General features: G+C 35.5%; 3 protein-coding genes across 3 annotated transcripts; 2 read left to right on the top strand and 1 right to left on the bottom strand.

Annotated features, from left to right (window-relative positions):
• Positions 1 to 118: 118 nt before the first annotated feature.
• Positions 119 to 3,126, top strand: LOC110697165 (cysteine and histidine-rich domain-containing protein RAR1-like). The gene is made up of 6 exons (XM_021874511.1): positions 119 to 347; positions 1,668 to 1,670; positions 1,819 to 1,901; positions 2,097 to 2,263; positions 2,434 to 2,651; positions 2,737 to 3,126. Exons 1-6 carry the CDS (start codon positions 246 to 248, stop codon positions 2,830 to 2,832), a joined length of 669 nt encoding a protein of 222 aa, XP_021730203.1. The 5' UTR covers positions 119 to 245; the 3' UTR covers positions 2,833 to 3,126.
• Positions 3,127 to 4,140: 1,014 nt separating this feature from the next.
• Positions 4,141 to 7,254, bottom strand: LOC110697166 (box C/D snoRNA protein 1-like). Its single transcript, XM_021874512.1, has 5 exons — positions 6,696 to 7,254; positions 6,131 to 6,335; positions 5,426 to 5,494; positions 5,132 to 5,264; positions 4,141 to 5,031 (listed from the first exon to the last, which is right to left on the bottom strand). The coding sequence occupies exons 1-5, from the start codon at positions 6,931 to 6,933 to the stop codon at positions 4,411 to 4,413; spliced, it is 1,266 nt and encodes a 421-aa protein (XP_021730204.1). The 5' UTR covers positions 6,934 to 7,254; the 3' UTR covers positions 4,141 to 4,410.
• Positions 7,255 to 7,952: 698 nt separating this feature from the next.
• LOC110697167 (protein transport protein Sec24-like At4g32640) lies at positions 7,953 to 25,729 on the top strand. The gene is made up of 25 exons (XM_021874513.1): positions 7,953 to 8,108; positions 8,594 to 9,488; positions 10,104 to 10,322; positions 11,239 to 11,313; positions 11,429 to 11,527; positions 12,196 to 12,307; positions 13,182 to 13,309; positions 14,602 to 14,721; positions 15,169 to 15,249; positions 15,575 to 15,652; positions 15,739 to 15,831; positions 16,171 to 16,225; positions 17,267 to 17,343; positions 17,911 to 17,982; positions 18,107 to 18,190; positions 19,263 to 19,382; positions 19,489 to 19,557; positions 20,949 to 21,026; positions 21,207 to 21,345; positions 21,456 to 21,620; positions 23,105 to 23,250; positions 23,380 to 23,559; positions 23,979 to 24,067; positions 24,159 to 24,190; positions 25,258 to 25,729. Exons 2-25 carry the CDS (start codon positions 8,664 to 8,666, stop codon positions 25,362 to 25,364), a joined length of 3,243 nt encoding a protein of 1,080 aa, XP_021730205.1. The 5' UTR covers positions 7,953 to 8,108; positions 8,594 to 8,663; the 3' UTR covers positions 25,365 to 25,729.
• The last annotated feature ends 527 nt before the right edge of the window (positions 25,730 to 26,256 follow it).

Here is a 26,256-nt window from a genome sequence, read left to right on the forward strand (position 1 = left end):
ATAGATGGATCTAAACATACTGGTATTAAGTTACATTTTATACTTTTATGTACTAATAATATTGTCTATATACATTAAACACTTTAAATAGATAAGAGTATAAGACAATATAATAATTACTCTGTAGTACAATTGATCTCCTACTTGTTCACTGAGTGTGTCCCCGACCATTCTGGTAAAGTGAGTTGTGGAAGAATCTGGTCAAGTTTCTTCCAAACAACTGAGAAAGAAAAAAGAGAGAGAGAATGTCAGAACAAGCAGTTCACCTTCGATGCCAGAGAATCGGCTGCAATGCTACCTTTACGCTCGATCATAATCCAGAAGGTTCTTGCGTTTTCCACGATTCGGTAATTTCTATTTTCATCCCTTAATTTTTTTTTTTTTTTTTTTTTAATTTGATCTGCTAAACTATGATTGTTACATAAATTTTTTGATTTTTCACCTTTAAGTTTGTGTGAAAATACATCCAATTTGAATGCAGAATCTTTCAATTGTGTTTAAATTTATGAGCTTATAGTGAATTTTGTTGTTGTTGTTGAAATTGAGACTATGTTAATTAACTCAGTTATTGATTGATTATTAGGAGGTAAAAAAAATAGGTGTATTGAATGACTTTGTTGATTGTAATTTATGAGTTGTTGAAGGAACGAAGGAAATAAGATTATACAAGTAGTGAAAAGATTAGCTTTGAATTTATGCTCAACAATGCTGTAAATTATTGAGAAACCATATCGACTGAATGTCAAAAGAAAAAAAATGAGGATAACTTATGGCAATCTTTTGGTTTTCGATTATGTTTATGGCCTTGTGTAGTTGTGTCTAGTGACAAATCTGGCAATACCTTTGCTTTTCAACGGAGTTGGGATTGATGAGTTACTTAGGCAGTGTTTGGTAGTTGGCGGAAGGAGGTGGTGGCGGTTGTTTCTAAGGATATCTAGTTTCTTTGTCAGGTTTTGAAAGAGTAGCAATAGTTTTTGATATTTATAGATTGAAAATCCAAGCCTGAGAAACATTTCCTTGATTTAGAAAGTATATTCTTCATCCGCATGCCTTATGTTCCTTTATGTCTCCTCCCCGTAAACCCCTTTCCCCTTCTTCTCTAATTGCTTCGATGAGGAACCACATATAGATTATGGAGTTTAGTGTGAGCCTGCTAGGCCACTTCTCAGAAATTAGTAGTCTTTGGTGTAGATAATAACTTAAGAATGGTGTTGAAATGGTCTTTTTTTGGGGCTCTAGGTAGCTGACTCAAAATCTGTATTCTAGAGTAACATTTATACAGTGATTTATCAAAGTCAATACTCTTATTTGAAAGCATTTGAACGCTGGTGGCTTCGAAGCACCTTGGAAGCAGAGCCTTTCACCTATATCAGTCATGGATCATATACATGATTTGGTCTTGTTAATTGTGCCTTCTGAGAGAAAACATGAGACTCTGAGATGTTGTTTTGCGTTGACCAGCACTTTTTTTTTCTTCCCTCTAGCAACTGCTCTTCATCGTTTGGTGGAAATATATTTTGCTTGATTTATTTGGAATTTACGTATTGTTACATAATTTCGTGCAAGCATGAATGCTTGGGCGCTGTAACTTGTAGTTGTAGCTGACGTATGTTTCATCTTTATTGCATATTGGCGCTGGACTTGTTCGATTTCCTTTTGTTTATCAGGGAGTAAGTGCCTCCTCTCTTTTTATCTTATATAATTATATAATTTTTTCTATGAGTTCTTTCTCATTTTGATTCTTGTTCCAAATGTTTTTATATTACTAATCTCTTTATTTATACATTTTAACTTCTAAGCCTCTTTCTGTAATTTCAGCCTATATTTCATGATGGAATGAAAGAGTGGAGCTGTTGCAAGAAAAAAAGTCATGACTTCAGCTTGTTTATGGATATTCCAGGGTATGTGTTTGCCATTTCCGATGTACATTGCATATGCATTATTATTGATACTTTTGTCACTAGCAGCCGCTAACGTATTCATTGAATTTTTATTTCGACTGCATTGCATATTGATTACAATAGATTCATTTGGTTTTCCTGAATTTTTATTTTATTTTATTAATTCTTGTGTTGTCTTCGTTTCAAACATTGAAGATGCAAAACGGGTAAACACACAACTGAGAAACCTGTGCTCACTAAGGCTGCCCCAAGATCTAGGAACCCGACACCTGTTCCTAGTCCCATCTCAGCTTCTACAACAGCTACTTCAGCAAAAGAAACTTGCTCTAGATGCAGGCAGGGATTTTTCTGCTCAGACCATGGTATTACTCTCTTTGTGTGTGAGCTTTTTATCCGGGCAATAGTTGATGCTCTGCCTTACTCGTAATACCAATTTATTGTGTCTGTCATATGTTGAACTCATTGGAAGTGCAAAATTAACAGAGTATTTTGTTTCTTTCAATCTCTGACGTAACAACTTACATCTTTTCAGGTTCACAGCCAAATCCTAAACCTGTGGTACCACAGGCGGTCGCTGCTGCAGAAGTGATTGTAAATGCTTCTGCTCCTCCCCGGAAGACAATCAGCATAACTGAGCCTCAAATTTGTAAGAATAAGGGTTGTGGTCAAACTTTTAAAGAGATAGATAATCATGATACTGCATGCAACTATCATCCAGGGCCTGCCGTTTTCCATGACCGGATGAGAGGAGTGAGATTTCACACCTAGCTTTTTATGCAAACCTATATTGCGTTTTTGTTGTCCTTGAATACTAAGAGTGGCTTTCTTGTGCCAGTGGAAATGCTGTGATGTTCATGTGAAGGAATTTGACGAGTTCATGAGCATTCCACCTTGCACTCAGGGATGGCACAATGCTGATCCTTCATCCTAGGAAAATGTGTTTTTGCTCTTTCCCATGAAGATTCATGACGAGTTGATCAAATTCAAACCTGACCTACTTTTGGTGACTAACTGTGCTTGTAATCTGTGATTGGAATTTATGTTTAGCTTCTGCCTTTTATTCCAAAGCTATTCTTACCTTGATGAGATAGCATTTTCGAACTTTTAAGAGGTTTTGCCGTTAAGGGTAGTTTAGGGAGAGATTTTGCCGTAATGTAGCATTTCCTACGTGATGCTTACTAGCTAAACCAACTACAGTAAACAGTTAGAAAAAAACAATTTTTAATACCTCAGTTGGCTAATATAACTGCAGCATATAGGGCAACTAACTGCACTCATTTCTGCAATATCTGATTCTCAGCAAGCACAATATTAGGTATTAGCAGCAGCTACCACATCCGCCACCTTGTTACTTGTCACAGTTTCTAACCCGACCACTCCACCTAAACAAAGCTGCATCACAATTTAGCTTCAACCTCTATCAAGTAGCGGAATCTAGCTCTCTTCCTCAGCCATTACATTCATCTTTACTGTTATTTGATCTTCCACAACGACATGGTACAACAAGACAGTAGCTTTAGCTCCAGCTTCCCACATAGTCTTAACACATCCTTTGCATTCATGCACCATTCTTTAACATACTATCTTGCTCGAATCCCTCAGGCCTTAACGTACCATTGAAAATAAGGGCAATTTCTCCCCAAAACACACCTTTGCAATACCTCTGCAGCTAACAATTAAACTTGGACTTGGAAAGAATGAACTATCAACACGGATAATATCCCAATTGCTAGGGCTGTGCACGGTGCGGTTTGGATCTCAAACCGCAAAATTGCGGTTTGAAAACGGTGCGGTTTGGATCTCAAACCGCAAAATTGCGGTTTGTGATTTTTTCAAACCGCAATTCTATACAAACCGTACCAAATCGCACTGCAAAATACGGTTTGGTGCGGTGCGGTTTGCGGTTTTTCCACAATTTTTTTACCTCACAAATAATGATTAAAAAAATTAGTTTTATTTTGTGATTATGAAGTTGATATGCAAAACCGCGGTTTGGTCAAATTTGAAAACCGCACCGCAATTTCCAAACCGCAAACCGCAAAATTTCGGTTTGGTTTGCGGTTTGGTGTGGTCTAAACCGCACTCTGCATAGCCCTACCAATTGCAATGAAATTGACAAACAAGGAGCATACAATCAAATCTCTAATTCCAAAATACAGTATTCCTAATTCAATGCGTTGAATTATTCATTAAAACAAAATGATACTCAATATACAGTAAGAGAGATAAGATACAGTAATAATTTTAAAGTAAACTTTCACATGTGTTGCAGTGTTACAAGTTTACAACAAAGGTTTCAACAAATTGGAAAAATCGCTTAACAACTATCTGTATCAAGGAGAAAACCCTCTATAAAATAACAGCATCAGTAGAAATAATCTTCTAACTTATACCCAGGCGGTGTTACTTTAAAATACCAGAAAACCTGTGTAATCTACTCCAACTGCTTTGCAGAGGGATAATTGTTACAAACGAGGACTCATCCTTGAATTTCCTTTGACAAGGTTATTCAGACTTCAGAGTTGGGAATCTCTCCCTCCTCCAATTCTTCCACATCTGCAAAGTATACATTAGTATCTACATGGTCCCCTGCTTCACCATCAGGTTTGTAATTAAGATAGTCATCCGGATTGTTTTCTTCCATGAGGAATGAATATGCGTCAATCAACTCTTGGTCGAAATCAAAATCCTCATTTTTTGCATCCAACATTTCAACTTCCTTGACGTCACCGGGAAAAACTATGTCACTTTCAATTTTATGTCTCTGGGACTTATTTGGCGAGTCGTTAGATTGCTCGTTGATCTTCTGAACATCAATCAAGTTTGTTTTGTGCGTATCCGCTTCTGATCTCTTCAGAAGATCGATAATTTGAGGTTCAAGAGCAGTTTCATCTTCTTTAATCTCTTCCTCTCTAAAAGTAACACCCACTGGACTTGCAATATCATCCTTGTCAGGTCTCTTGGAGTCCCGCCAACTTGGAGGGGGCCTGACATCTTTAACAACTTCAAAATCATAGCTATCAGATGGAAGGAAAACACGAATAATTGGGTACTCCAAAATAACTAGACCGCCAAACAGTTGGTTCAAAGGTGTATCTAAATCAAGCTCACGATATGGTGCTTTGTTGCCCTGCAAACCGAAGTTGACTGTCAGATGGCACTGAACAGCTTTTAACAGAGCTAAAACTAGGATACTGTCAAGAAACAACAAAGAGGTCAAAATTAAGAACCTTATGATATTTACGTATAAAAAGCTTGAGGTTGTCCAGAGGTTCTTCACAAAATCTCCTCAACTTATTTTTCCAGGGGCTAGGCTGTAGATGCTTCTCAATTACTGAGCGCAACGTTGTGCTCTCGTGCACACTGCACAGGTATTTATTAGAAAGCCCCATCACTAGATGTATTAGAAATGACATGACTCGTGTGCGAAAACCAAAAGGTCAATTTCCCTGAGATACACCCCACAGAGCCTTCGGGCAAAGAAGTTTGTATTGAAATATGATACGAGAAGTATAGGTACTCACCCATGCTCAAGTAAAGCAACATCTGTTGAATTAAATCGCCATTCAATTGTCCATGAGATAGATTTCTTCCTGGAGAATAATGATAAGTAGAACCATAAATAACATGTCCATAATACTCATCCTTCACATTGCAAAAAGGTTATGTTTACTTGGAATATACTAATTTAGCAGTCTATTATTTGACCTTTCATGCAGCCTTACACAAAAATTTACCAGATAACTCTACCGAGAGAGGAGCATTAGCAATAAAAGTAGACGCCTTTTATATATGAAGGGTCTTTAAAAATCAAATATCCAGTTTCCTAAAGTTGCTTTTAAAGATGGACATTTCCTAAAAGCATAGCAATAGTATATTGGCTATTCTTTCTACCTTCATATCATGATTGAAATCTACCTACTTCTACAATCACTTGAAAACAGTGCCTCACAGTGTCCACACCACATCTAACCTCCTCGAGAAAATGAACTAGATGAACTATAAATTGCTCTCTTTTTGTTACCCACATAACAATCATGAAATTGACAACAAAAACCTTAAAACATGCAGAATACAGGTGAAAACAAAGGCAAAAAAAGATATTGAGTCATCTAGCCTCAATCATCCAGAGACTTGAAGTTACGATCTTTTTCTAATGAAGGACTACCTATATCTCAAAAATCGAATACCAAATTCTTCTGGCAGTGTGTCACAGTATAGAAGATTACCTTTGATTATATCTTGTTTGATTCTTCTCCCTCTTAGCCATTCCAGCAGGAAGTAACAAAAGCTTAGTCCCTTTTCTCGCCACAGCAGTCCGAAGGGCTTTAAGATGGAAAGGGAGCCTAAATTGAGGATGATAACCACATAATTTAACACGCATTCTCTGGGCAGATTCAGCTACCCTTTTCACATCCTCTAACAAATTATAATCTGAACAATATACAATGTCATTATTGCACAGTTTATCAATGTCATATTGAATGACAAAATCAAACCAAAAACAAAATCAAGGGACAGCCAACACTGGAAATAATCAAAATCAACATTGCTAATAGTAATGAAAACCAAAATTTAATCAGCAAAATTAGCTACAAGAGAAATCCCAAAAGTGAAATTTAATTAAATTAGCAAAACCCAGCTGCCCAATTGCATCCTCCATGAAAAATTCAACAAATTCATAATAACATAGCATCATTAATATATGAATAACCATAAAAATGATATAATAAATTTTTAAAAAGATGGTAAAAAATACTAATAATTGGAAACAATGAAAGGGAAGATGGATACCAGAAAGAAGGGTAGAATCGTCAAATTGAGAAAGGGGGATAATCTGGGAAAGGGATTTTTTGCCAGTACAACCAGAAAGTTGTTTGTGGGAATTGACGCAAGGAAGGCTGCAAGTGCGGCGAAAGCAAGCTGGGCATTTATACTTGAATTCTTTAGAATTGCATTCTTCGCATAATAATTTTGCTCCATTTTTCAGCTCATTTTCAGAGGATTGAAGTTCTGCTTCCATGGCTACCATCACTGGGGAGAGAGAAAGAGAGACGAAGAGTTGTGGGTTTTAGCCAGTGTTAGGGTTTATGTTTTTTTTTTTTTTTTTTTTTTTTTCGGGACACATAAATAAAAAGAAAAATTTCTATTGGACCAATGACGTGTAGTCGCATACTTTTTTGTTGAAGTACATTTCGTCATTGCCAATTTGCCACATTAGAGGTCTTAGATTAGTGGTTTGAAAAACTAATGAACTCTGTACATTTGACAATTGATTAAAGATTTGCAAAAATATGTATTACATTGATTTTTGAGGAAATTTATCTCTCGTTTAGTCATTTTCAGTTAGCTTTATTGCGTTAATCTTTATTATCTATATAAATTTGAAATTGAAAAAAATAGATTAATTAAAGTTTGAAATCGAGTTAGGATTTAATAATGGTAAAACCCTCACTTTCTTTCATAAGGTATTGGTTTCGATTCTCATTAGATTGTGTTATATGAACATTATGAACTATGTCTATTAAATTGGTTGAGGTTTCAATTCATTTTACTTCACTAAAAATTAGTACCTTCTAAAATCTAAAATTTTTCATATAAAAAAAGTATATCATAGAGTATATGTTAGTGTGCCATGGAGGTGATCAACGTGCCCTCAAACTTGTTGTCCCAAGTTCATATTAATATATTATACTTCGTAGTTGTTTGATTAGGGTTGGGGTTTTAGTGTGCTTTCACTTCATTTAATTAGTGACTTAAATTACATCAAAGCTTATAAATCTCAAAACATAAATTATTTTTATTCCTCTCATTCTTAGTGAAGTAAAAACAACTAAGGAGTATTGTCTAATATGTTCAAATTACTTTAAAATTTACAACATTTTATAAACCTGGCCTTATAATTGTTGATATATTTATAAAAATGTCTTTATTGAACATTTTTGCTAATATATTTACTGAACATTTTTTGCTAGATAAAACAAAAGATAAACTGGAACTTCCCTGTATTTCTCCCAATACGAAGTACGAGTATCATTTAAATACCGTACATGATACGAGTATAATTTCCGAAGAAATAGAAGTCACTTATATAAATAGTGATTACTTTCTTACAGCGGATCCTCCCAAGTACGTATCATCTTTCATTCGAGCATAGATCACTCCTATTTTTCGCTCCTTTTCAATCTCCTATTTTGCGGTTATCAGGTATTCGATTTACTTTGATCATTGTTAATTTGAAATCTTTTGCTATTTTTATTTTTCGCATCAAAGATTTGATCTGGATATCTTTGTATTTTTCAATTAAATGAATTGCATAAACTGCATTGTTAGAACTTATTATCGATTTGGAATCGTATGTTAAATTGTTCACTTAATTTCAAATCCCTAATTGTCTGAATCGAGTTCCTGGAAATTCGCTTAATTTTGCTTTGATTTTGGAATTTGGTGTTATATGATGTTAGGAATTCGATGTTAAGATTAATTCAGATTTACTGGTAGGTTTCTGCTGAACTATGTTTATTATAGAGAATTCAGTAGTTTGGGGATGTATTTATTAGCAAGATTTCACTTTTGCAAGAACCTGATTTCATTATACTGAGCTGTCATTTGATAATATTTTGAGTGTTCATTATTCCAATTACTCGAATGTAAATTGTATGTTCGTCTTATTTGATGAATTTGGTGGTTAGTTTATGTTTCTGCAAACGGACGGCGATATCTGTTCGTGGTTTTGAGGAGAAGCAGAAGCTTTTTGGAGCAATGTCAGCTCCTGTATATCCAGGGGCAACTAGACCCAATAACCAACGTCCTTCTGGACCACCAGCCGGTTATAATCCTAATTTGCAGAGAGGCCCCGATCATTCGTTGTCTCAAAATTTCCAGAATTTGCAGCTTAATCAACCACAAAATGCTCCATCCCAACCTCCTTTTGGTGGGCCTAGAGGGCCACCTCCTTTTGGTCAGAACGCACCACCTTTTGCTGGACCTTCACCTGTATCTAGACCAGGACCTCCACCACCTGGTGTGGTTCCTAGGGGCGTGATGCCCCCTGGTGGACCTCCACAAAATATGATTCCACCCAATATGGGACCTGGAAGACCTACAGGTCCTATGCCTAGTCAGCCTCCACCTTTTGCTTCTAGAGGTCCTCCTCCTGGTGCTCCCCCTCCCTTTCAAGGTTCACAACCTGTACCCCAACAACCAAGTGCTCGTCCTACTGCTTTTGGGTCATCACCATTAACTGCAGGTCCGGTTCCTTCTTCCTCAACTCAACCACGCCCCATTAGTAATGGGCCTCCTTCATTCTCATCTGGAGGCTTTCCTGGTGGTCCTCCTGGTTCTTCTGTGGGAACTCAGCAATCTTTTGTAAGAGGCCCACCATCCTTTGGGGCGCAGTCTCCAATGATGCATCCTCATCTCGGAAGTCAGCATGCTAGTGGTCCAGCTGCTCCTCCCACCGAGTCTCTGTCAGGACCATCACAACCAGTATCTCCCTTTTCCGTTGTACCACAACATGCACAACCACCATCTGGTTCTTCTTTTGGGCAACAAGTCCAACAACCATGGCAGACACAACCACGTCAGGTATGTACTAATACTCTATTTTAAATGTGTGGGGTTGTTTTTGAAGCTCCAACATATAGCTAGGTTAAATTTCATTATGTATCTGTTTCTAAAGCATAAGCATAATTGCTTTCCAAATTTGTCAAATTTGTGAAAAACTACTCTATAAATTTTGTGAAAAATAGTTTGGGTACCACTATTACCTGTTTGACAGAAAACCTTAAAAATTTCCGTTTGTCACTCCAATTTTTCTTTTCCTCTCCATTATTAGTATACTCCCTCCATTTCATAATAATTGCAACTCTTTGACTGGTACACCAATGCATTCTTTTATCTGAGTTTACCTTCCAAGCATTGGTACCTCTAGTGGGTGAAATTTTCACTTCATTTCATTTGCTCTTCTATTCCAATACATGATTTATTAGTTTATGAATCTCTTGCATTTTGACATTTGATATTTTAATGTTTCCTTATGTTATGTTATAATGTACTTTCTTTGAATGATGTTACTAGATTTCCAATCTATGTTGGCATCATTAGTACAAACATGCATTTCGGTTATACACATCAGATAAACATTTGTCCTACTGTTTGACTTCTATTACTTGTGGGGTTTAAATCATGAAACTGTGTCAGGTTGCTCCATCATTGTCCAGTTCTCTGCAGCCACCATCGATGTATGGAATGCCACCACCAATATCAAGCCAAAACATGGCTGGAGCACCACCTGCTGTTAGTCACATTGGAGGTCCGATGGCATCGAAGGTTGATCCCAGCCAAATTCCTCGCCCTTTCCCAAGTTCATCAGTTATCTTGTACGAGACTCGTCAAGGCAATCAGGCCAATCCCCCTCCGGTACTATATCTTGTTGTGTTGTAATGGATTAGCTATTATATCTCTTTAACTTCCATTTTTATGGCACCCTTTTTGAATTTAGGAGATTTTAAGTAGCAGGTTTTTTGTTTTTTTAGAACTGGAGGTTGTATGTAGGGATTTAACCTCCTTAACCAACTCAAATATGAAGAGGGAAGAAATCAGTGGAAATACATAGTTATCTTTAATTTGAAGCTATTTATAGAAGTCATTGTGCTTTAAGCTAAACACAGAGATCAGAGTCTTTTTTTCTATAATATTGTAAGGTTGGAAGAATATATAATGCAATAATTTCATATCTTTCTCTTTTGGGGGAGAACATGAGGAGGAGAGATAATAAATGGGTTATTTTGTTTCTTGATTGGAAAATTGCTAAATAACGAGGATTGAGGGTGCAAAATAGATTCATTGAGTTTTAGTTTTAAGGGGTCAGAAAATGTTGCTTAAATGTGGAATGTTATTTCTTTCTTAGTAGGAAGCATGGAAAAATGTCACATTGTTGTAGAGGTTTCCATTATATAATAATAGAAAAAGTTAGTAGTATTAACTTGATTTATTCCAACCTCAAATCCTTGCTCTCTTTGAACCCAAACACCAAAAAGAACAAAATCTTTCACAAAAAAGGGGCAGTGATGGAAATATTTCTTTGAAGATTAACAGAAAAGCATAAAGATATGTGGGGATTAATGTTTTAAAGGCTGTCTGGTAAGTTTTTGGAGTTAAGGCTTACTTGTTTTAAGAATGGCATGCCTTTTACTAGGTTGTTATATTTCTTGTATTCGGTAATTGATGGCTCGTTCCCTGAATCCCGCATTTGTCTATGGTTTATACATGAAATATCTATTATTATGGGAAATCAATCCTTCTAAATTCTATTGTCTTCTTGTTTGTGGTGAAGCCTGCTACAACCGAGTTTATTGTCACAGACACTGGAAATTGCAGCCCTCGCAACATGAGGTGTACAATTAGTCAGGTAACTTTTTGTTTTTTGGGATTGGTCAGATAAGTATCATGATTACATAAGTAGGGAATTTATATCCTTTCCTTTATAATTTAGAATGACTTGTAGTGTCTCGCTATCTCAACAGATCCCATGCACAAGCGAGCTTCTGACGACATCTGGGATGCCATTGGCTTTGCTTGTTCAACCATTCGCTCTTCCTCATCCATCCGAGGAACCCATTCAGGTAACGTTTTGTTACCTGGGGATTAAATATTTTTGATCTTTAGGTTTGGAACTTAAACCTCTGGGAGAACAAGGATGGAAGTAGAAGATTTGTATGACTCCTTTGTATGACTCCGTTTGTGGCTAGAAAAGGATTTGAAATCCATTCTTGTGTTCTGGTGATATATTCTGTAATGATCTGAATAAGATTTCTGGACAACTGTAAATGGAGTTATACTACCTTATCGTGGACAAAGGGGTGACCAATGGAGGAAAGAAATGGATGATCACCTTTTTGCACATCTACTAAGAAAAATTAAGTTTCTATTGAGTACATATGCTAGACCTTTTTTTTTCCTCAAGGTATTAATAAAGGATAAAGTAACGTATCAAGCATCTTCATGGGCTAAGACAGCTGGGGCAGCTAAGAGTTATTAGATTAAGGAGGTGAAAAGCAACTGGCATAATCTGCAATTTGGATTCCTGATTAGATGACTTCTTGTCCTTTTTCTTGTACTTAATTTTCAGCCTTTAATACATCATATTTTCTTATTAAAAGAAAAATAATATGGAGGTCCCGGCTCTGATACTGTAGAAGCATTGTGTGATTTGTGTCTGCTTCTGCTCTATATTCAGTCCGTTTGTGAATTTATTACACTGTTTCTGTTAGACTGATCTATCTTTGTCCAGGTTGTTGACTTTGGGGAAAGAGGTCCATTGCGATGCTCTCGCTGCAAAGGCTACATAAACCCTTTCATGAAATTTATTGATCAGGGACGTCAATTCATCTGCAACTTGTGTGGTTTGTATCAGCAATGATTGACTTTTTTCTGATCCAGTTTTTGTTATCCTAGTTTACTCTTTACTGTTATATGATTTGGAAAGTACAATTTAGCTCTCATGAGTTTTTGTGAACGCGGAAGGATAAACTCTCATGTTGTAGTTGTAAAAGGTATCTGAGGAAAGCTTACTAAATATGAATCGCTAACAAAGTGAACTTCAAAATAAATATTTGTTGAAGTGAAAGAAATTGTTTGTGGGGTGTGGAGGATGTTCAAAGGAAGTCTATTGAAGAAGCCTGCATTAGGGCAGCTTTTGATGCTGGCAATGAAACTCTTTGTTTATGCGTGAATTATTGATGAATGACCTGATAAAGTGATAGTATACTATTTGCCTAATGTGTTAAAGCATGAAGGTCATCTGAATAATTTGAGTGATTTTTCTTTCTATGTTCCGCAATACACCTCAATACACTTCATAAGAATATGAGATATCCAAGTCCATTTAAAGGCACAATAATTGTACAAGTATCAGTGCATTTATTTTGGTCAACATACAAAAAATTAACTGTATTGTTTAACATCTTCGACTAATGAGGCCATATAAATATATAATAGAATCTTCTTGTTTTTCTAGAGTGTCACGGCCTGGAGTCTAGTGGTATTCTGTATTATTGATGGATGGAGTTATTAGTATGCAGAAGCCAGGGTACTTTGTAATCACCACATTAAAAATTTGCTCTGCAAATACAATTTTATATCTACTTAATGAAAAATCCCTTATGTAATCACATGGGGCTCAGTATTATACAGCATTGTGGTTAGCATATAAATTTATTAACTACAGATATTAGATTGTCATTTACATGTCCAGATTTGATTTTATGCGTTTTGCAGGATTTACTGATGAAACTCCACGTGACTACCAATGCAATCTTGGGCCTGATGGGCGGCGTAGAGATGCTGATGAAAGGCCTGAATTGTCCAAGGGAACAGTTGAATTTGTTGCAACAAAAGAATACATGGTTAGTTATTTTACATCATGAATAAAGACTTCTCACAGAATATTGCTAAGCTATATCTTCTTCTTCTGCTTGAATGCCTTAATCCCATAAGTGGGGTCGGCTACATGAACCAACATGAGGACTTCCCAGGAGGTCACCCGTCCTAGTACTACTCTCAATCATTGTGGCTCATGTCACGCAATGTGACAAAATTTTACACTGGCTGTCACTGGCCTACCGTAACCCTCCTCCTTTTTACATGGTTAGTTATTTTTATTTCAAACTATCGCTAAGCTATATAGGTAGTTTGAAATAAAAATGTTCTCTATGGTCGAAGTCCTTTATGTAAATTATGAAGGAACAAAGGGAGGAACTAATTATGGAGATTGACATGTGTGGCTGATATTAAGTTTTTACAAACTGATAAAAATTACTTCCTCCATTTTTATAATATTGCACCTTTTTTTTTTTTTGGTTAACTACTACTCTCTAATATCATATCTTTCACCTTGCATGGTCCCCACTCATACCTTTTTCTTTCATTAATTTTATTTGTTATCTACTCTCACATCCCTTAATTTTCAATAAACTATTAATTCCACTATCTTTTTTTTACAATGTAATACCCCAACTATCCCACTTACATAGTTACATCTTATTATATTAAAGTTAATTAAACTACCAGACCTATGTATTGGTTAAACTGATGCTTTTAGTGTTATACACCTACACCTTTTGTCCATTCGTCCCTCTCTTTTCATCACATTCAGTCTTTGTACTTTGCTGCATATGGGATTAAGATGGATGGGTATACATTGTAGGGCTGTGGCAGAGGAAGCATTTATTTTATCATAGGGAGTGGGGAGCAGTATATTTGTTTAAAATTGTGGAATTTTCTTTTCTTTTTCTTTTCTTTTTACAACTTTTGGACTTTTCTCTCTTTTATGTCACACAAACTGATTTTTCCTCTATTTTTTTTTTAAATAAATAAATTTTATAGAGCTCTTAGGCACTTAGCCCATGTCCTTAATGAACAGATATCTGGACATGTAAACATATTCAATCCTCATATCCAAATCTGAACAATATAGATTGTGATAAAGAATTAAAGACAGTTAAATTGCTCATAATTTTCGGTAGTTATTACTTGTCTTGGATTGCTGAATGAGCTTATAACGGGATTGATGTCCACCTATAAGAGAGTAGAATCTGAGGAAGACAAACTTTTTACTCTTTTTGACTGCATTAGTAGTGGGTTTGAATTCATCAGCCTTTATGAAACAGTATTGAATTTTGTCTTTCCTGTCTCCTAGGTGCGTGATCCTATGCCTGCAGTGTTCTTCTTCGTTGTTGATGTTTCCATGAATGCCATACAGACTGGTGCAACTGCAGCTGCTTGTAGTGCTATCAATCAAGTTATTGCTGATCTCCCAGTAAGTATTATGTTTACATGCAGTTATTTTGGGTAAACCTTGAACATACTTCATCATCCATCATATTCAAATAGTTTTATTATGAGCATGTTGTTATTCTGAAATGGGTTTCAACTGGATTTTTTGTAAGGAACAAGTCAATGGGTTTCCAAAAATGAGTCATTCCACTTAGGAAACCTGTTTGTAAACACTTGGTTAAATATATGATTTTAGCAACTTTGATTATCATGTTTATTATTGCGTTTTGTTTACTGATATACGATCTTAGGAAAGTATGTACAAGGATGAAACTAAAACTTAACAGAAAAGTTATTCGACCTACTATCATGAAGCAGGGTAGCTTATATTATGTATGAATTTGGTTCTTCTTAGAAATTGCAATGCATCTAGCACTGCCTACGGACTCCAAATTATTGGTTGCTATGTTTCCATGTTTTTTGATTGCAGGAAGGTCCAAGAACTATGGTGGGAATTGCAACATTTGACTCAACAATACATTTTTACAATTTGAAACGGGCACTTCAGCAGGTTTACAATCCACTGCTCTCTAACTCTAATGCATGCCATATTTTAGAATCAATATTGATACTGTCTTGATTGATGTGCTTTCAATTCACGTATTTGAATTCTATTTACTAAACTGCTCTTGACTTGTATCTCATAGTTGTACAGTTATTCTTCTCTTTCTTTTCTGGGAACTTTTGTATTAGATCATAGTATAGTACCATGGCTGGCATCATCTTCTCTTTCTATAGAGATCATCTTTGGGGCTAAATAATTTGTTACATACACATGTTTCATGTAATAACAAATGATAACGATAAAAACTCTGATTTTTTGTTGTAATTTGCAGCCGCTGATGCTCATAGTTCCTGATGTACATGATGTCTATACTCCTCTGGAAACAGATATTATCGTTCAACTTTCCGAGGTTTTCCCATTAAACATGAACCTTGTTTCCTTCGACATGCTAATAAGTTCCTTTGATTAAATTTTTTTTATGTGTTATTGACTCAGTGCCGTCAACATCTAGAGCTATTGCTGGAAAGCATTCCAACCATGTTTCAGAGTAATATGATTGCTGATTCAGCCTTTGGTGCAGCAGTCAAGGTATGATGTAGTTAGTTCATTCATGTTTAGAAAAGAACAAGTGTGATTATGAATTTTTTTTATTATGCATGGTACTGTTGCTGTGTTTCACGGTTGCACATTTATTTTTCCCGCCTGTAATGTTAGCAAGTCACTAAAGTTTGGGTAATGCTGTTTGGCTTTCTTTTAGGCTACAAGTATGTTTTAGCATGTATTTGGGACAGGGAGGTAGTTTGGGTGAAGAGAGAGATCAGGAAGTTTTTTGTTGTTGTTGTTGGTGTGTGTGTGTGTGTGTGCATTATGCTGGCATGGATTTAGGTGACAAACTGACTGGCAGGGTATCTTGTTTAATACCTTTAGGCTGCGTACATGGCTATGAAGAGCAGTGGAGGAAAGCTTTTAGTGTTTCAATCAGGCAAGTGCTTTATATACCTTTATCAATTAGCGGTTTTTCATTGTTTTATCATATTCTATTAATAAAAGTCTCTTAATGTCAACAGAGTAAAGGTTTTTTTGCATTGTAGAATTTTCTGGCATGGAAACATTACTTACATTGAATGCAAAATGTTATGAAGTACATAGCTTTTTATATCACCTAACCTATCTTGATTTCTCTGTGTAGGCATATAAAGTGATGTTACAAAGTACATCTGCGCTTTTCTTCATACTTTGTATAAGTAAACAGTGTTGTAGTGCTATGTGTGCATTATATAGTAATTGATTCCACCTCAATGTATATAGCTTCCATTGCTCTCTCTTTTTAACCTTACACGCAAAGCTTGGAGCTGAAAATAATTCTTCTATTCATCACTGCTCTTCATATTATTGCTAAAAATATCTTGATGCATGAGGGAGGCCATTTCAGGAGATTTATGATTTATATATTCCTCTATTTTTTATCACTTTTTCCCCGCTGAAACTATTGGTTCGATTATTAGTTTGGGAAGAATAGATTGAATGCTGCATTGCGTTTTTCTTTTTTGACAAGTAAATGTGTTTGAAGCTTGGTGGGGTAGTTTGGGATTATTGACTCAATAGTGGACCCTTATCATGTATTTACATGCTCTCTAAACATTAAAAAAAATAAAATAGAATGAGGCACTTAAGTGAAAGGGGTTCTGAAGCAGTGCAGCCCAAGCATGAATGCATGATGAAGAGGTGAAGGCATAAGTGAAGTGAGGTGGACATTTTTATGATTAACATTTATGGCTGCTCTCATATTGAGAATTTATCTAGACTAATGTATTATAAATATGCTATGCATCACTAGTTTTTTCATAAATATGAATCATGTATACCATATCATACAACAAACCAGAGATTCATGTCTTTGTATTGAGTTATAAAAGAATGAGACACGCTCATATGATAGGGGTCCTTTGTGCTCTTCAGTTTTTAAATTTTTATTCTCAAGATATTTTGTATTTATTCTTTGAGCATAACTCTGTGTGTGCAGTATTACCATCACTTGGCATTAGCGCCCTTTCTGTTAGAGAAGCTGAAGGTAGAGCAAATGCATTGGCTGGAGACAAGGTAAATTAGAAACAATATTTCCTTAACAATGACAATTTATCACTGTACTCCAAGAGTTTTGTCGTAGGTATCCCTCTGTGTTGAGGATGCCAACTTGCTCACTTATTTGACGATATGCTTGCCTAAGGTTTACTGTGTTTGGTAATATATATATATAAAACAAAATTTCTCTGGATTTGCATCCTTTTTCATTATTATCACCTTCTGTAATTCTGTTTTTCTAATTAATTTTGTGATTTACACAAAGATTTGACTTAATTCACCCACTGAAATAAATTCTTTGTTAGGTTTTATAGATATGGATCGAGACAGTGAACCAGTGCTGAAACTGATTTGACTACTTCTCTCCACTTTACATCCTACTTTGTTGCTTAAGAAATGAGTACCCAAAATTTAACACAGATCAAACAGTTTTTATTTCTTTATTTTTTTTGAAATTTCACACTGTTGGATGCAATTGTATGTAGCGATACTTTGTTGTCTGGAATCCACTTCTATGATCCATATGTATGATTTTGACTTTTAAGAGAACTGAAGATGCAATTTTATAAACTTCTATGATCTCAGGAGGCTCATAAGTTGCTGCAGCCTGCAGACAAAACTTTGAGAGAAATGGCTTTAGAGTTGGCTGAATATCAGGTGACTATATGATATTTCACATTTGCGTCACTTTGTCAAAAGCAAAAGGTTTAGGACTAGTATGTATTCAGTTCAAATTAATTTGAGCATTTTTGAGTTTTGACTTTCCTCTTGTCAATGTTAGGTCTGTGTTGATGTGTTCCTTACTACCCAGTCATACATGGATATTGTTTCTATCTCTGTTGTGCCAAGGACTACTGGTGGACAGGTATACATGGATGTATTTTTCATTGCACTTATTTTTACGTTAAAAAGGACTCCTTGAAATTCAAATCTTTCTTCTTCAATTCTGTTTCTTGGTGATATTGTATGGTATAGTATACTGGAATCCAATGTTGGTTCCTGTTAGTAACGTTGGAGAAAATCAATTTAGAAAATGGATTTCAGAACTGTGCATAGTTTTGCTTGTAGCTTGTGTTCAAATGGCATTGATGAATGATGAAGCTAGTGGTTCTACTTGGTCATATACAACCATATGTATGATTACAGAATTTCAGAGCATCTAGACTATCTTTTTGACATTTCCTTGTGTAGTCTGCTAGAACTTGAAGTTTCTTCATCTTATAAAGTTAAAACTACTTCTGTGGTGGCTTTAGGATGTTGAAGTTGTGGTTGTCTAGGGTCCATTGACTTTGGGGCGTTTTTGTTTATTTGGTGGTGCATATTTGAGGTCAAGAGATTTTAATTCAGTTATGATTTTGATATAGTCTGGCGTCCTAAGCATCTTGAATTGTCTACTTTAGCTTGATTGTAGTTGTATATCATATAATTACTAGATTTTGCAAAATTATGTCTGCCTCTTGATTTTATTTTTTTTAAGGTTCTACAGAGTAATTGTCTAAATGTATACAGAGGCAAGGCCGTATTTCTTTCATGAGTGCTCTTTGTATTTGGTGTACTTTGCAGTCAATTTTGTGATATCCAGATCTGCTGGGGTTTGGTAAGGGATCTTTAGTTATTAGAATGGCAGGAAGCTGACATCATTTCTTTCTATGTGGAATGGTTAGATTCCTGACCAATGTTTGTACTAATATGAGCTCATTCCTGGGTTCTTTTGATTTTTTTTTTCAGACAAGTGCCATATGTAGTGTTTACTTGAGGAAGTTTCGATTTTTAATTTTTCCAAATAAATGTATTACTGATTGATCATTTATCATACCTCCATTAGTTTGGGTTTTTATTGTGTCATTATTGCATTTTTTTTCTTTTTTGATAAGAATGAAAACTCCATCATATGATGCATGGAACCTTTTTTAACCATTTGATACTTATTGTTATAGGTTTATTACTACTATCCCTTCTCGTCACTCTCTGATACAGCTAAGCTGTATAATGATCTTAGATGGAATGTATCTAGGCCACAAGGTTTTGAAGCTGTGATGCGTGTTCGTTGCAGCCAGGTAGGTTATTGTATTTGGTAGTTGCCTAAAGCTCATTATGTAATGTAGTTTACTGATTCTCCTTGATGTTATGCTCATTGAACTGTTCTTTCAAATATATGTTTAGGGTCTTCAAGTCCAAGAATACACTGGAAACTTCTGCAAGCGTATTCCAACGGATGTTGACCTTCCTGCAGTATGTTGATCTTTTTTCATTACTTGAATCTAGTGCTTTTCCCCAAATTGAGTAATTTAAATCTGGTTTTTGTCATGTATTATCACTAAACCCAATTTTTTAAAAAGCTTACGTCATACTTCACCACTTAAGGGTGGATATTCACAACCAGTATCCTTAATTTTCTAGTCTCTGAAACTTGTGTTGCCAGAATTTGCAATTGAGTTTGTTCCCTGAGTTCTATGTAAGGTGTGTCGTGTTGCGAGCTTCGTGAAATTTCTATTAACTTATAGTGCCTATACTTACTCCATGAGGCCCTATGTCGTTTAAAAGTGTTTATAATACTTGAGTTTTCAATTAGAATAGGAAAATGCATTGCAATATATTATTTTTGGCATACTAAGTGTTAGATTTACTATGAACTCTGTTTCCTTCATCCCTTCACATGAAATTATACTGTATTACACTCCTTTCGTGTTAAAGTTGGTTTAGATATAGTCATATAGAGGAGACAGCAATTGGGGTGTTGTTATTTAGCATCACCTGAGGACTTTTGAATACATTATACTGCTGAGAAAATTATTTTTTATTTATTTTGTTTTATTGGGGGTTGTGTGACCTATGTAAGGAGAAAAAGAACTGCATGCCTATTTGAACCCTTTTCTATGTAAGGAGAAAAAAGAACTACATGCCTATTTGAACCCCTCTCATGTCTTTGGATCAACTTGCCAATCTATGTATATGTGTGGCAAATAAGACTTTAGAAGTCTTACTGAAGCCATGTGAAAACATTGTATGCATAGTTTATAGGGGTGCTCTCCAGTTACTCCTATATTCCATGTCCTTGTCAATTTATCGACTCATAACAAAACACTTCTAGTGGGAAGGACTATTTTTCACTTTGTTAAGATTTTAATGATCACTTATTTTCCCCCGAAAAAAGTGAAGACTAATTGTTCTTGAGGGAATATGCTTTGGTCAATGTTATAGGCGGACTGTTTTGTAAATGAGGATTGCTAAATTCACTTAACGTGGCCAAGAAATGAATGGAGTGGGGAGGGGTGAAGGATTGAACTTGTTCAGGTCATGTTGGAGCCAAGAGCATTCATTAGGGGTGTTTTTTTTTTTTTTTTTTTTTTTGGGAATCCCTTGCTTGCTGTTGGTGCTTCTTTCGGATTTTCTTTGATGGATATGCACATGTCTGCTATATCCTTTGGTTTTCTGTGAGAACTATTGATCCTCATTATTTTTGCTTTTCCATATGTAGAAAGGAATTTATTTTTCATTTATGTAGAAACTTTCCAAGAAATTTTGTCTGCATTGGTTATATTCTTCTTTGGGTGCTACTTACACTGAAATGCAGTTGCTGGGAAGTTTCTTTCTACTAATTTAACAAATTTGATGATATGCAGATTGACTGCGATAAGACTATAACAGTTACCTTAAAACATGATGATAAACTACAAGATGGCGCAGAATGTGCTTTTCAGGTATAATTCGGTGATACATATGAATGTACCATGCCATAACAGCATCAATCAGTTTTGCATACAACTTGAAATCATTTACTCTTGTTTACATAACCAACACTATCCTATCTAATGATACAATGAGATATCATGATAGTAATTTTTGCTTGCCAACTTCAACTAACTACTCTGTGTATTCAGTGCGCCATTCTCTACACCACTGTGTATGGTCAAAGAAGAATCAGAGTCATGAATCTCTCTCTATCATGTACAAGTGCGCTTCCTAATCTATTCCGCTCAGCTGACTTGGATGCTCAATTCACATGTTTCTTGAAGCAAGGTAATGCATTTAATATAGGCTGATTGTAGATGATTATGATACTGCTACTCTTGGATTTTAGCTGTGTTTGAAGTTTTGAATTATATAGACTAACAATTTCGTTTTTTTAGCTGGAAATGAAATTCCTACTTTGCCTCTTTCACAAGTCAGGGAGCATGCAACAAACCATTGTGTCAACATTCTGCATTCTTATCGAAAATTTTGCTCAACTGTCCAATCTACTGGACAACTCATTCTGCCTGAAGCTCTCAAACTTCTGCCTTTATACACTCTTGGTATGATCCCTCATTGCTACCAGTTCAACTGTTAGATATAGAGCTTGATCTTAACCTTGTATTGGATCATGTTCTATGATTGTTTTTGTCCTTAATATTTCTTATCCTTTCTGTTATAGTTTTAATCTGTTATCTGTAATCTAGCTAATGATTACAATTGGATGACTTTTGAATTTTCCTGATTACTGTGCCTGGGACTAGAGAGCATTCTCTAGATGGATCAGTTTGTGATCAAATGCCTGCCAAACATGAATTTTCCCCAAATGCACATAGCTACATACACATAATGATTGTACTAAGTTTTTAGATTTTTTTGAGCTTCTAAATGCTTCTCGAATGTAGAAATTCAGATCTGATTAACACTTCAACATCTAAAGACTAGACAGTGGCCTTTGGTGGAAGGCTTTGTCATTTTCACTTAAACTTATGATTTCACCAAAGGTTAGATAGCAGTGGGATTCGTTAAATGTCGCCCCTCTCTCCAATGTGCAATACATTTTATACCTCTGCATTTCATTAGTTGGTTGCCTTGCAAACTAGTTTTCATCTGTTAGAGACGTAGAGGGTGAGCACATGGGGGTAGGGCTGGAGGGGGTAACTATATTAATTCTGACTTTTGCACCACATCTATTTATCATGACACAAGGTAGTGAATGCAAGGATATGAGTCCCTCTAATGTTGTGGAATACCAAGGCACTTACTGACCAAGCTGTGCTGGTTTGGGGACATTCATACCTAAACTTGTCATGACCTGTCCTCGTAGTAATAACCAGAGATGCATCAAACATTTTGCGTAGTCTGTAGGTAGCTTAATTTTCTTCTTGAACAACTTACATTTTGACACTTTTTCCGGCAAATTATCTAGAATTAAGTAACAAACCCAGGTCAAGAACATGAAATACCTGAGACACGATGATGAATTGATGATGATGATACTAATATACTATGAAAACCTGTTAAAATGAGATTATGACTCCTAAGGCAAGTATGCTATGGAAGTCCCAACCACTTTCGTATCTGCACTCTGCTGCATTTTGAAGTAAAATAATAAACTGAGAGATATTCTTGATTACATTCGATGGCTGCCTCTGCATTGCTACAATATCAGCTGTTTGTGTCTGTTGACCATGTATGTACACCAAAAAGAACGTTTGTTGAAGGCTAGATGCCATGTTATCACGTAGTTTAAGCTTCACCAAAGAATTGTCTCGTTTCAGTGAACCTGAATTATGATGGTTGTTTCCTTGAAATCTATCTAGAGTATTAGGCGCAGCATTAGTGCATTCCGCTGCACATTTAGTAATGTGGTTTGACAATGATTTAGGAAGAAATTAGAGGTGGACCCCTGATCTTCTTCATTGCATTGTCACCATACAAGATATAAAGTAGGTCATCATATGAATAATGTTAAATTGTATGATTGTACCAACTGGGTGGGAGTTATTTTGTATGAATTGGTGATGTTGTTTATTACTCTTTTCAGCATTAACTAAAAGTACCGGACTAAGAACCGATGGACGAATAGATGATCGGTCATTCTGGATGACATATGTTTCTTCTGTATCTGCGCCTCTTGGAGTTCCATTGGTGTATCCTAGGCTGATTGCTGTCCATGATCTTATCTCTAAGGTACATTTTATTGCTTTCTTGCAGCATTTTTGTTGGCCATCTTTTTTTTTTTCTTTTTTTTTTTTTTTTACCTCTGTTCTTACATAGATGCTGCATTGCTGCTTTGTCTCCTCTTCTGCTTTTTATCAGGAAACGGATGGCTCGCTTATTCCATCTGCACTCCCACTTTCTAGTGAAAACATCAGTGATGATGGAATCTATCTTCTTGAGAATGGCCTGGATGCTTTAATTTATATTGGAAATTCCGTGAATTCTAATATATTGCAGCAACTATTTGGCTTTTCATCAGTTGCTGAGATCCCTACTCAGGTATGCCGAGCTCATGTTAAAGTTCATCATACCTACCCTTACAAATTTTTCAAACATTTCTCCTTGGGCTCCCTTAGATAATGGTGTTGTAAGTTGCAACCACAATGTGCAAATTAAGTTATTCGGTGCTTCCATTTGTGAATGACAGTTTATTTGTTAAAATTTATGTCCAAGTGCAGATGAAGGTAGTTCTATGCATTTTTGTAAAATTATTCTATGTCTACGCTCTACAAGTCTACAGTACTACACGTAGTAGATGTATATTGTATATATTCAGAGATGCAAACAATGGCTTCTTGTGATTGCTAGAATAATCTAATCCCTAAGGTAGTTGGTCAGTGGATGGGATAAGAATAGAAGATATTAGCTGCTGCCTTCATGTTTTTTGAAAAACAGTTTTTGCGTTCTTGTGTGTGCAGTTTGTGCTGCAGCAGCATGATAATTCACAGTCAAAGAAACTTAATGAAGTCATTAATGAGATACGACGTCAGAGATGTTCCTATCTACGGTACACCTCAAGTTCTCTTAGCTTATTAAGATAACTTTTACATTATCTCTTTTATGAAATGCCATTAATTAGTGCCATAACTTCCTTGCAGCTTAAAATTGTGCAAGCAAGGAGATTCTTCAGGTAAGGCTCTTTTATTATTAGTGATACGGTGATACCTATATGGCTATATTTCTGAATGTATAAGTTTATCAGATACCACTAAGCGACGCATGTATGTGAGTTTCATGTATGTAGGTCTCTTGTATGATGAGCACTGTACCTCGTGCTGATGTTTACCCCTTTGGCCCCTCTTTTTTCTACAAAAAAAACCTTTTTGACTTTTGAAAAGTTGGACTTAGATCCTACAGGATCTGAAAAACCTGTAACTCACAGTAAAAGAACATGTAGCTCAAAATAAAAGAACAAATCTCACCAAAGAACCATACATTTCATAATAAAGGAACATATAGTAAGAAACGTATTGTTTAAAATAAGCATGTGTAAAGAATTGCAAGTACAAAGAAAGAATATTAAGTTGGACTACATTACATCATGCTCCATTATGCATAATCTAACAATTTATTGTTGCAATGTCCCAACCTCTTCATGACATGAGTTTACGAAGAGACCAATCCTACACGGCTAAACCATTTTATGTTAGGAAAGACAGGCAACTTTATTGGACATTTGAAATAGTATATGTTGTGTAACTGTGATTATGAACACCAGGAGTGATAACTAAGTTTCATTAGAGATCTGTCACTTAATAGGCTTGCATTGCATACCTCAACTTTTATGTCAATTGGACCAAATCTTGTTAGTCAACCTTCACCATAGCCCCCTCCGAAGTTGAGCAAGATGGATGAAGATATTATACTATATAATCAAGAATACAAAAATACCCTCTAGTAACTCTCGAGGTTGGCCATATGGTCTTCTCAGTTGTCATAGTTCAAACAATCTCATAATAACAAACCATCTTTTAATGCAAGTTCTGACCAATTTTGTCTGACCTGTTTTCCTTTACCGGATTAACCTAATATATATATATATAGTGACAGAAATATAGACTTAGAAAAGGGAATTGTGAATAAGATGTATTAGTAGACATTTTTTATGTGGTAATCATGCATAATTTGTATACAACTCATTTTAACCCTACTGCAGTGGACCCCTCTCTCATGTTTGACTGTTCCTTTTGCTTTCAGGAATGTTATTTTTCTCATACATGGTAGAAGACAAGTCTCCATTGGGCTTATCCTATGTTGAGTTTCTGGTACATATTCACCGGCAGATACAAGTTAAAATGGATTAACCAATGTATATATCTGAATTACTTGTACGAATAGCGACAGTCATAAGATGGATGGCGCATGAACTCACGGGAAGGAAGACAACTACATTGCCTCATATGAAATCAGTTAGAGTGTGGATGATGTAATTTTCTTTATTAAGTAGGGATTTGTCATCATTATTTTTCAAGTTTGTGCTTGTAATATTTCGTCCTGACAAGAACCGACAAGTGATCGATATTTAGCAAAAATCAGAGTGATCCATTATCTTCACATCTTTCCTTGATTCCCTTAAACGTCAATCATTCATGTAAGGAATATTAACTACAAATTTTGAGTTTTTTGCACAGATCGGCGTCTATAGGTTAAATTCTTTCATGTTTTTGGTCTAACAGATTTCAAGTTTTTAAATACAACTTTCTCCTTTTTAAGCTGAGCACTACTACTTTGGGGAAATTGTTAAGATGCAGCAACAGCGGAGGCAGAGATGGTAAAATTGTTTGATCATAAACTTTGGATGAACATTAAGCAAAGGAAATTCTTTGTCAATAGCCACAACAATGGCTAAGTATATAGGAAGAATTGGCAACTATAAAAATTGCGTTCTGTTGAAAATGATATACTAAAGTACAAGTATTATTTATATATAGCAGCTAACAAGTATACTTTCGTAATTCTCCAATTAGAGCCAGTATGGCATTATCATCTTCATTTTTCATCTATATGCATTGGTTTCAATTAATCCCTCAATTCTGGTTGATTGCAATACTTGTCTATTTCATTCATTTTTGATTTAAAAAATAAACTCCTATTTTGGTCACATCTCAGTGTTATTGTGATTTGTGAACTTTGAGTTTATCCTACTATTGCAATCAATCAGAACTTGAGGAAATACTATGTATGGATATGGAATTA

This window comes from Chenopodium quinoa, unplaced genomic scaffold, assembly GCF_001683475.1.
Source record: "Chenopodium quinoa cultivar QQ74 unplaced genomic scaffold, ASM168347v1, whole genome shotgun sequence".
Classification (NCBI taxonomy): Eukaryota; Viridiplantae; Streptophyta; class Magnoliopsida; order Caryophyllales; family Amaranthaceae; genus Chenopodium; species Chenopodium quinoa.

What these genes read in the sequence shown, in the direction of transcription:
- LOC110697165 (XM_021874511.1), top strand. Translation starts at nt 246, where the DNA reads ATGTCAGAACAAGCAGTTCACCTTCGATGCCAGAGAATCGGCTGCAAT. An exon ending in TTGTTTATGGATATTCCAGG is followed by an intron (nt 1,902 to 2,096) that starts GTATGTGTTTGC and finishes CAAACATTGAAG; the next exon opens with ATGCAAAACGGGTAAACACA. An exon ending in TCCATGACCGGATGAGAGGA is followed by an intron (nt 2,652 to 2,736) that starts GTGAGATTTCAC and finishes TTCTTGTGCCAG; the next exon opens with TGGAAATGCTGTGATGTTCA.
- LOC110697167 (XM_021874513.1), top strand. Translation starts at nt 8,664, where the DNA reads ATGTCAGCTCCTGTATATCCAGGGGCAACTAGACCCAATAACCAACGT. An exon ending in ATCAGGCCAATCCCCCTCCG is followed by an intron (nt 10,323 to 11,238) that starts GTACTATATCTT and finishes TTTGTGGTGAAG; the next exon opens with CCTGCTACAACCGAGTTTAT. An exon ending in CAGAGATGTTCCTATCTACG is followed by an intron (nt 24,068 to 24,158) that starts GTACACCTCAAG and finishes ACTTCCTTGCAG; the next exon opens with CTTAAAATTGTGCAAGCAAG.
- LOC110697166 (XM_021874512.1), bottom strand. Translation starts at nt 6,933, where the DNA reads ATGGTAGCCATGGAAGCAGAACTTCAATCCTCTGAAAATGAGCTGAAA. An exon ending in CGATTCTACCCTTCTTTCTG is followed by an intron (nt 6,336 to 6,695) that starts GTATCCATCTTC and finishes TATATTGTTCAG; the next exon opens with ATTATAATTTGTTAGAGGAT. An exon ending in TTATACGTAAATATCATAAG is followed by an intron (nt 5,032 to 5,131) that starts GTTCTTAATTTT and finishes TTCGGTTTGCAG; the next exon opens with GGCAACAAAGCACCATATCG.